The 10,000-nt window shown below is 50.6% G+C and overlaps 2 protein-coding genes across 5 annotated transcripts in view; one reads left to right on the top strand and one right to left on the bottom strand.

Annotated features, from left to right (window-relative positions):
- The window catches only part of zbtb45 (zinc finger and BTB domain containing 45), a 17,812-nt gene extending 17,503 nt beyond the window's left edge, over positions 1-309 (top strand). For all 4 annotated transcript variants that reach the window (XR_005205896.1, XR_005205895.1, XM_037762614.1 and 1 more), the window contains one exon: positions 1-309. This exon is cut by the window's left edge. The gene's annotated coding sequence lies outside the window, so the exon portion shown is untranslated.
- Positions 310-3,602: 3,293 nt separating this feature from the next.
- Positions 3,603-10,000, bottom strand: part of dla (deltaA) — a 7,941-nt gene continuing 1,543 nt past the window's right edge. Inside the window, exons 3-11 of the mRNA XM_037762603.1 lie at positions 9,823-9,883; positions 9,470-9,727; positions 8,322-8,382; positions 8,073-8,203; positions 7,329-7,498; positions 6,945-7,161; positions 6,051-6,849; positions 4,618-4,726; positions 3,603-4,529 (exon numbers count right to left, since the gene is read on the bottom strand). Of these exons, the coding sequence (XP_037618531.1) occupies positions 4,524-4,529; positions 4,618-4,726; positions 6,051-6,849; positions 6,945-7,161; positions 7,329-7,498; positions 8,073-8,203; positions 8,322-8,382; positions 9,470-9,727; positions 9,823-9,883 (1,812 nt within the window). The 3' untranslated portion in view covers positions 3,603-4,523. The remainder of the gene's footprint in view (positions 4,530-4,617; positions 4,727-6,050; positions 6,850-6,944; positions 7,162-7,328; positions 7,499-8,072; positions 8,204-8,321; positions 8,383-9,469; positions 9,728-9,822; positions 9,884-10,000) is intronic.

Genomic DNA, 10,000 nt, shown 5'->3' with positions numbered 1-10,000 from the left:
CCTTTCTTTGTTTCTGTTTATTGGGAGGGAGGGGTCATTGTTTTTCTACATTAATATTTCTTTTAACAGAGGTTCAATATGTCAGACGAAGAAGAAGAAGAAGAAGAAGAAGAAGAAACTGTCATTTTATAAATCACACTTTGTCATCGTAAACACATCTTTTATGTATAAAAAAGACTAAAGGCATGATTTTAACTTTTCTGAGAACTTAGATGTCGTACTCAATGAATTAATGAATTACATTTTAAAATGAGTGATTTCAAACATTTCTTTCTCCAAATAAAAAAGTCTTCTATGAGTCCAAGGCCGGATCCTCGTCACCGCTCTGTCTGTTCTCTATGAACGAGTGAGTGAGGGAGGGAGGGAGGGAGGGAGGGAGGGAGTGAGTGAGTCAGTGAGTGAGTGAGTCAGTGAGTGAATGAGTGAGTGAGTGAGTCAGTGAGTGAGTGAGGGAGGGAGGGAGTCAGTCAGTGAGTGAGTGAGTGAGGGAGGGAGGGAGGGAGTGAGTGAGTCAGTCAGTGAGTGAGTGAATGAGTGAGTGAGTCAGTGAGTGAATGAGTGAGTGAGTCAGTGAGTGAATGAGTGAGTGAGTCAGTGAGTGAATGAGTGAGTGAGTCAGTCAGTCAGTGAGTGAGTGAGTCAGTCAGTGAGTGAGTGAGTGAGGGAGGGAAGGAGTCAGTGAGGGAGGGAGGGAGGGAGGGAGGGAGGGAGGGAGGGAGTGAGTGAGTCAGTGAGTGAGTGAGTCAGTGAGTGAATGAGTGAGTGAGTGAGTCAGTGAGTGAGTGAGGGAGGGAGGGAGTCAGTCAGTGAGTGAGTGAGTGAGGGAGGGAGGGAGGGAGGGAGGGAGGGAGGGAGTGAGTCAGTCAGTGAGTGAGTGAATGAGTGAGTGAGTCAGTGAGTGAATGAGTGAGTCAGTGAGTGAATGAGTGAGTGAGTCAGTGAGTGAATGAGTGAGTGAGTCAGTCAGTCAGTGAGTGAGTGAGTCAGTCAGTGAGTGAGTGAGTGAGGGAGGGAAGGAGTCAGTGAGGGAGGGAGGGAGGGAGAGAGTCAGTGAGCGAGTGAGTCAGTCAGTCAGTGAGTGAGTGAGTGAGTGAGGGAGGGAGGGAGGGAGTCAGTGAGTCAGTGAGGGAGGGAGTCAGTGAGTGAGTGAGGGAGGGAGGGAGTGAGGGAGGAAGGGAGGGAGGGAGGGAGTCAGTGAGCGAGTGAGTCAGTCAGTCAGTGAGTGAGTGAGGGAGGGAGGGAGGAGTCAGTGAGGGAGGGAGGGAGGGAGTCAGTGAGGGAGGGAGTCAGTGAGTCAGTGAGTGAGTGAGGGAGGGAGGGAGGGAGTCAGTGAGTCAGTGAGTGAGTGAGTGAGCGAGTGAGTGAGGGAGGGAGGGAGTCAGTGAGTCAGTGAGTCAGTGAGTGAGTGAGGGAGGGAGGGAGGGAGTCAGTGAGTGAGTGAGCGAGTGAGTGTAGTTGTACGTCTATCTTTATGAGAACCAGTTTGAATGTTGGACTTCCAGAGAGACGCTGTGTTCTGAAGGTGAGGCCCGTGTTTGTCCGGTCCAGACAGAACCCTCAGAGGCCTGACTTGGTTTTAAGTCGGGCTGCACCGATACCAGTATCAGGTATCAGGTATCCGGTATCGGGTCTGATACTGTGCTCATTTACTCATACTCTCAAAACGGCACATTACGGTGGTGCGGGATCTCACCTCAGCCGGCGCCGGCCCTCACTTTCATTGCTCCACGGGGTTTTGCTTTCACCCTCTGACTTGCGCGTTAGACTCCTTGGTCCGTGTTTCAAGACATCGCCACAGACCCCTGGAGCCTTTTGCGTGGGCCGAGCCCCGCCCTGGCGGCACGACGCGGTTGGGGCGCACTGAGGACAGTCGCATCAGGAGCAGGGAGCCCCGTCCCCCCCCGTCCCCGATGGGGAGAGAAGGCGCAGCGAGCCCTTTGTCCACGGTGCGGCGAGGGCCGGGCGGGGAGCGCTCTAAAGCTGCGGCCGCGAGCCACCTTCACCCCGAGCCTTTCCAAGCCAACCTAGAGCCAGTGGCGGCGCACCGCCTCGTATGCGGGACTCCCCAGCCTGCCGTGTGTCCTCACACCCTTCAGCTGGCTGTTAACGAGGCTCTTTAGGCACAGAGAAGTACTCGTATCGGTACCCAGATGGAAGTACTGGTACTCAGTCTCGGTGCATCTCTAGTTTTAAGGTTGATGTTTTGGTCGGGGTTAGTCATAATGTCACTGACTACGTTTACATGCACATGCGCGTTTAGACGGAGCTCCTGAGGCCATGCTACCTACCCGACCTTTATGCATGGAAGTTACGTGACAAATCACCGTTGACTTGTGGTTTCACCGGGACATGAACAACGGTCCCTACCCGCCGTTCACCGCTCTTTATACTTCCCGGTTCACATTATGTGGATACAAACAAATTGATTTCGTGCTGAAAAGAAAACTGAAACTGGCCTCTGTGAAGTCTACGTACACTAATCAACTATTTGACGGCCTGCTGTGCGACTGGGCTGAGTGATCTAATGACAGGATACTATAGTAGAACAGTCTCTACTTTCATGTCCTGATTGTACTTCCATACTTTAAGTGAAGTAACCTTTACTAGTCTAAAGGCTCTGAATCCTCCTCCACCGCTGCTGATGGGTTAGGGTCCGTCCTTTATGGGACGTTTCCCTGAAAAGCTGTTAACTTCTAGTGAAAACTACCTTTCCTTTTCTTCCTGATTGTACCTGAACGCAGCCCAACTGTAGTCTCTTTGAGTGCATTGATCACTGGAACACAGAAGTGTCCTGTGAGGTGTCCTCTTATCTAGACGGTGTAAACGCCGTCTCCTCCTGAAGGCCTGTAGATAATCTGTTGGGCTTTTCTTTGCAGTCTTTGAAGGTCTGGCTGGTCGCGGCTGAACTCTGGCCAGAAGGCATCTGTTACTCAACAACATCTGTTCCTGTTCCTCTCTTTCTCCCAGCATGCCGAGGGACAGGCCGGCTCTCCTGAGGGTGGCCTTTTGTGTGCCCCATTGTCAATTCCATCATTGTCTGCTGAAGTCTGTTCCCATAATGCCGCGGGGTTATAAACCCCTTCAGAAGGAGGCCGGCTCTACCGGGCCGATGATTTACAGTTTGTTAGTGTCTAAACACAATCAGCGTCTCCGTGGCCGATCAGAGAAACGGAGGGGCTTTAAAGTTAATGTCTCTCCTAGGATGTTCAGATGTGACTAAGCTGTGGAAGAGTTTCAGATATTAGTGAGAGGAACGAGTCACTAAAGTTATCTGTGCTGGAGAGTTGGACGTCCAGGAGGCGTCTCTCTACATTGATCTTCGTTTGGGAGTCATGAATTACCTGACGTGTTGTTCAGGGGTGAAATGGGAGAGCGGTAAATCTAGCGTAGGGACATTGTGTTTTATGAATAGAACCCCTCTCCCGTCTCCAGGGAGACACTTTACACTTGTGGCCGTAGCCAACAGAGTGGGCATAGAGCAGCCCGCTGTGGGGTCGCCGGGGAAGACAACAGATGTTACTGATTCACTCACAGACCCTTAAAGAAGTCTTTTTCACCGCCTGCAGATGGACCGACACAAACAGTTCAGACGCAATTCAACATTTCACGTTTAGCAATATTTATTTGGAAAAATAGTCGTGGCTAATTCCTTCATTCAGAACCGGTAAAGAGACGGTAACAAGAACAACATGTACAGTACAATCCCTCTTAAATAACATTTTCTTAAAAAACAGTCCCATTGACCTGAAGTGCCTTTGCAAATATCATCATTATTATTATAAAAGAAATTAAATAATCATAACAAACAATCACAAATATACAATAACACAAAAATCATTAAATTAAATTAAATTAAATCATAATTTTAAACTTTTTTCTTGTTTTTTTTTCTTTATTTTACAAAAAGGACAATCTGTATCAAAAACATAATTTTTTTTAATTAAGACAAAAGTCCTGAAAAGCAAGTGAACAATACTATGTCATAATGGTTTGGAGTGGGGGGGTAACACAGTGATCAAGTATACATAGAGTCTTCACAGCTGTGGTGATGGGAGCACAGCCCACGGTAACAGCCTCGTGAAGAACAGGCCAGTATGGCCAAACATCCACCGTTTGATGCAGTTCCTGCGCTCAGAGACGGCGTGTGGGTTAGAGAACCGGCCGGGTGCAAACGTTGCAAAGAAACTAAAACAAATGGTAGTGTGGCACGTCATCGCACGCCATCGCCACGACACCGCGTCCCTTTAGATCTACCCCTACTCCCCGATAACGAGGCCGAACAGAAAGCTAAGTGTCAGTTTACTGTTTTATTGTTACCCCGCCAGTTCTTATCCCACAGGCCGCCGCTGCCTGCGCTTAGTTTCCAGTAGAGAACCAGCTCACTCTGAATATCAGTTAAACGTCTCAGTCTCAGCAGCAGTCTCAAGGCGGGACACCTCCCCCTTCGGTTAGAGCAGCATCTGAAGGAGTATAAAAACTCTCCCATAGAGCAAATGAGCAACGGGCAGCCCATCGGTGGCTCGTTACACCTGCAGAGACACAACGAGACAAAGCCTTAGTTAGTGATTGTCCACCGCAGAGAAGACGTCTTTTTACACCCAAAGGTACAGAACTCACCTCGGTTGCAATTATACATTCGTCCTTTTCCTCCGACATCACAAACACAGATTTGTACTTGGTGTCCGCACATGCAGACATTTCTGGGGCTCTCTTTTCTGACGCATCGCTGCAGGACGGACAGAAAGACGTGGTTAGTTTCATCATTGAGATGGACAGAAAGACGGACAGAAAGACGCGGTTAGTTTCATCATTGAGACGGACAGAAAGACGCGGTTAGTTTCATCATTGAGACGGACAGAAAGACGTGGTTAGGTTCATCATTGAGACGGACAGAAAGACGGACAGAAAGACGTGGTTAGTTTCATCATTGAGACGGACAGAAAGACGTGGTTAGGTTCATCATTGAGACGGACAGAAAGACGTGGTTAGTTTCATCATTGAGACGGACAGAAAGACGGACAGAAAGACGCGGTTAGTTTCATCATTGAGACGGACAGAAAGACGGACAGAAAGACGTGGTTAGGTTCATCATTGAGATGGACAGAAAGACGGACAGAAAGACGTGGTTAGGTTCATCATTGAGACGGACAGAAAGACGTGGTTAGTTTCATCATTGAGACGGACAGAAAGACGTGGTTAGTTTCATCATTGAGACGGACAGAAAGACGTGGTTAGTTTCATCATTGAGACGGACAGAAAGACGGACAGAAAGACGTGGTTAGGTTCATCATTGAGACGGACAGAAAGACGTGGTTAGTTTCATCATTGAGACGGACAGAAAGACGTGGTTAGTTTCATCATTGAGACGGACAGAAAGACGGACAGAAAGACGCGGTTAGTTTCATCATTGAGACGGACAGAAAGACGTGGTTAGGTTCATCATTGAGACGGACAGAAAGACGGACAGAAAGACGCGGTTAGGTTCATCATTGAGACGGACAGAAAGACGTGGTTAGTTTCATCATTGAGACGGACAGAAAGACGGACAGAAAGACGCGGTTAGTTTCATCATTGAGACGGACAGAAAGACGTGGTTAGGTTCATCATTGAGACGGACAGAAAGACGGACAGAAAGACGTGGTTAGGTTCATCATTGAGACGGACAGAAAGACGTGGTTAGTTTCATCATTGAGACGGACAGAAAGACGTGGTTAGGTTCATCATTGAGACGGACAGAAAGACGTGGTTAGGTTCATCATTGAGACGGACAGAAAGACGTGGTTAGGTTCATCATTGAGACGGACAGAAAGACGTGGTTAGGTTCATCATTGAGACGGACAGAAAGACGTGGTTAGGTTCATCATTGAGACGGACAGAAAGACGTGGTTAGTTTCATCATTGAGACGGACAGAAAGACGTGGTTAGTTTCATTATTGAGACGGACAGAAAGACGTGGTTAGTTTCATCATTGAGACGGACAGAAAGACGTGGTTAGTTTCATCATTGAGACGGAAACTTGGTTTGTTTCACTTTCAGTGACGGATATTTACCATTTTAATCGTTTGCTGCGTTTCTCCTCGAACTCGAACGAGTCCGGTGATTGGCACTTGTCTTCGCAGGCGGCCTCCAGCATGGCCTCCTTCGCCGCCTGCTCGTAGTTGACCTCGTGTACGAGGTTGTAGTCTGCGGGCGGATGGCGGCTCTTGTATCCGCTCCTCCCCGGTGAAGATCCCTCGTCGGGATCGCCGCCGCAGAAGTCCATCTTCTTGTTGATGTTTTTGACGCCCGGCGTCGGCACAACGCTGACCGCCATGTCCCTGAGGTCCCTGAGGTCCCGGTCACTGCGGTGGCAGTTGTTAGTCAGGTTATTTATTGTCTCTCCCTCGCCGACGGTTTCTATTTGACCGCCGCGCTGGACTTTAGATCGGAAAAATCCAACGAGCACGGCGCAGCCCGCCAGCAGCAGCAGCACCAGGGCCACGCCGGAGCCCACGGCCATCCAGGGCACCTCGGACCCGCGGATGGCAGCGTGCTCCGGGAGCAGGAACTGGCAGTTTCTGCCACCGTAGCCGGGAACACACGCGCAGACGTAGCGGCTGTTTCTCTCGTGGCAGGTGGCGCCGTTGTGGCACGGGTTGTGTTCGCAGCGGCTGATGGGCGAGCTGCAGTTGCGGCCGGTGTATCCCGGCGGGCAGGTGCAGGTGTAACCGTCGGGACCTTCCTGGCACGTCCCTCCGTTTTGGCAAGGGTACGCGAAGCACTCGTCTCCGGTGTGGTCGCAGTTCATGCCGGTGAAACCATCCGGACACTGACACAGGTAGGAGTTGACGAGGTCCACGCAGCGTGCACCTGAGAACAGAGAGGAGGAGTGGCGTTAATGTTAATGCACCTTTCGGGGAGTAAAGACAGACGGTACGAGAAGACGCCGGGCCGGTCCCTCTTACCGTTGGAGCAGGGGCTGGAGGTGCAGTGGTCGATCTTCTTCTCACAGGTGAACCCTGCGTAGCCGGTGGGGCACTGGCAGAAGTAGCCTCCCTCAGGGTTGTCGGCACAGCGGCCGCCGTTGAAGCAGGGCCCGTCGGCGCACGTCATGGCGCTCAGCTCGCAGTTGTTGCCATAGAAACCGTGAGGGCAAGTGCAGGTGTATGTGTTCTCCAAATCCTGCGGGGAGAAAATAGAACAGGCTCGACATGAAGACGTGTCTCTGGGCTGATACCGGCTGCGTTTCAATGTCAACACGCTGCATCTGTTTCATCTCTCCGTCTCTGAGAGCGATGGAAGAGAAGAGAAGAGGCACCAAGCCACAGAGAGAACAAAACAGGACTTACGGCGCAGCTTCCTCCGTTGCGACAGGGGTTCCCGTTGCATTGGTTGACCTGGACCTCGCAGCTGGCCCCCGTGAAGCCGGGCCTGCAGGAACAGGTGTAGCTGCCCTGCCCCGTGTTGCTACAAGTGGCTCCATTCATGCAGGGCTTGTGGTGAGTGCAGTAGTTGAGATCTGGAAAGACACAGCAGCACATGTGGATTAGACACAGCACACAACACATGGCGGCACAACAGCAGCAGCAGAATGTCTTTTTGTCCTCCGGCACACTTGACTCTTTCTCTTCTTCCCCTGTTGTTGTGTTTCCGGAGCCGGCCTCCTGTTCTCGTGTTCCTCTCCAGACAACTGCTGCTCTGTTGATGATGTCTGTTACGTTGCTATCTGGATGCCTGGTTCTGTTCTCTTCTCTCTTTACACACTGTGAAATGTCTGGAGGAAACTGAGCTGAACTTTGTAAAGCTTCTTCCACTCTCTCTCTCCTCACTCTCTCTTCATGGCTTTAGTGAGTCACAGTCAGAAGATGTTGAGTCTTCTCAGAGAAGCTGAGGTTAAATCAAGACGTTTCTGTTTAAACAGCATTTAACTGATCATTCTTCCTGTTTCACTGATTATCTGTGACCTCTCTTCACTCTTTAACCTTCAACACCTGGACGTCTGTCCACCAGCGAACCAGAGCCCATCGGTGCTCTCTGGTTCCTTTCTGTCTCCCCCCCCTCCCACCAACTCCCATCCCTCTCTCTGTCCTCACCTTGGTTGCAGAAGAGCCCCCCCCAGCCCTCCTGACAGTTGCACTGCCAGGGCTGCTGGCAGGTCCCGTGGAGGCAGCCCGGGTAGCGGATGCACTCGTCGCAGTAGCGGCCCTTGAATCCCACTCTGCACCTGTTGTTGTCCAATTAGAGAGGAGGAGGGAACACCGGTCAGTCCACTCACGTTACCTCATGTGTGTGTGTGTGTGTAATTAATGATGAACACAGTGAGTCCGGTGGAGACCACTTACTTGCACTCTCCGGGTTTCTCACAGAAGCCGTGCTCCTCGTCACAGCCCGGCAGGCAGATGGCTGCAGAGACAAAGTTCAGTTTAGTGTTTAACTCCTGAAGATGAAAGTTCAGTTTAGTGTTTAACTCCTGAAGATGAAAGTTCAGTTTAGTGTTTAACTCCTGAAGATGAAAGTTCAGTTTAGTGTTTAACTCCTGAAGATGAAAGTTCAGTTTAGTGTTTAACTCCTGAAGATGAAAGTTCAGTTTAGTGTTTAACTCCTGAAGATGAAAGTTCAGTTTAGTGTTTAACTCCTGAAGATGAAAGTTCAGTTTAGTGTTTAACTCCTGAAGATGAAAGTCGTCGTCTGAATCTGAACTAAGTCTTTAAAATGAGAGAAACCTAAAACCCCTAAAGCTGCTACCTTAAACTCTCCTCATCGAACCACCGTGCAAGAATGTTCTGCTCAACATGGTGCTGAGACAAAGAACGGAGTGTGTGAATGTACACACACGCACACACACACACACACACACACACACACAGACCCCCTCAACCCTCCCACCACCCTCTCTTTTTCTTCTTCGCTGCGGGTCAAAACTCTTTTATTCATTCTGTGTGCGCGCTCACACACACACACACACACACACACACCCCCCCAGTCCCCTTAATGTCTCGGATCGGGGCAGATAAGAGTGGACAGCTGGTGAGTGTGTTGCCAGTGCTCGACAGCTGCTCCATTGTCTCCTCTCTGCCGGCAGCTGCCCACTTCAAACAATACCTCCCCCGCCTCGGCCAATCGGCGGCCGCGCTGCTCCGACAGCAGCCAATCGGAAGGCAGCATGTAAATTTATGGCACGCGTGAGATTATTCCCAAAAACTTTCCTTAGAATAAATCAAGTGGTCGTGTGTGTGTGTGTGTGTGTGTGTGTGTGTGAGGGAGGAGGAGGAGTTTCCTCCTAACGGCCCTCTGAGCATCTGATCACTGAGAGCAACTCTGATCATTTAACAACTACTAAAACTCTTCATGTGAACTTTACAGTCACTGTGTGTGTGTAAAGTGTGTAGTCACGGTGTTTAAAGTATCTCCTATATATCAAAGAGGATTTCTTCCAGCATCTCACACGCCCACGTGCACGCTCCTGATGAGGTAATAGAGGTATGCTCACGTTCAGTGCAGTACTGTCCCTTCCAGCCGGCGTCGCACACGATCTCGCCGCGCTCTCCGCAGGTGAAGTGTCCGAAGGCGTCGTCTCGGGGCCGGCAGAACACCGAGCAGCCGTCTCCGTGGTAATGCTCGTCACACACGAACCGGTACGAGTACTTGAGCTCCGTCCGGCCGCCGGTGTGAAGGTCCTGAGACCAGTCCTCTCCAACCGTCAGGTGTCTCTGCGTGGTCAGGGTGCTGATGACCCGGTCTGGGTTCTCTACAGGTGGAGGACAGGTGGAGGACAGGGAGGGGTTAGTGGATGCTGATGGATGTGAGAGAAAGATGAAAGGGACAGGCGTGTGTGTCTCCTACCTGTGGACAGGTCGTCTCTGGAGTCCGTGTGTAAGGCCTCGATGATCAGCGAGAACGTCCCCTGAGAAGACAAATGACTTCATGAGACAGGAGACAAGAGGCAGGAGATAGGAGACAGGAGACAAGAGACAGGAGACAGGAGACAAGAGAGAAGAGACAGGAGACAAGAGACAGGAGA

This window comes from Sebastes umbrosus, assembly GCF_015220745.1.
Source record: "Sebastes umbrosus isolate fSebUmb1 chromosome 3 unlocalized genomic scaffold, fSebUmb1.pri SUPER_3_unloc_1, whole genome shotgun sequence".
Lineage (NCBI taxonomy): Eukaryota > Metazoa > Chordata > Actinopteri > Perciformes > Sebastidae > Sebastes > Sebastes umbrosus.
This window is presented reverse-complemented; position numbering and strand designations above follow the sequence as displayed.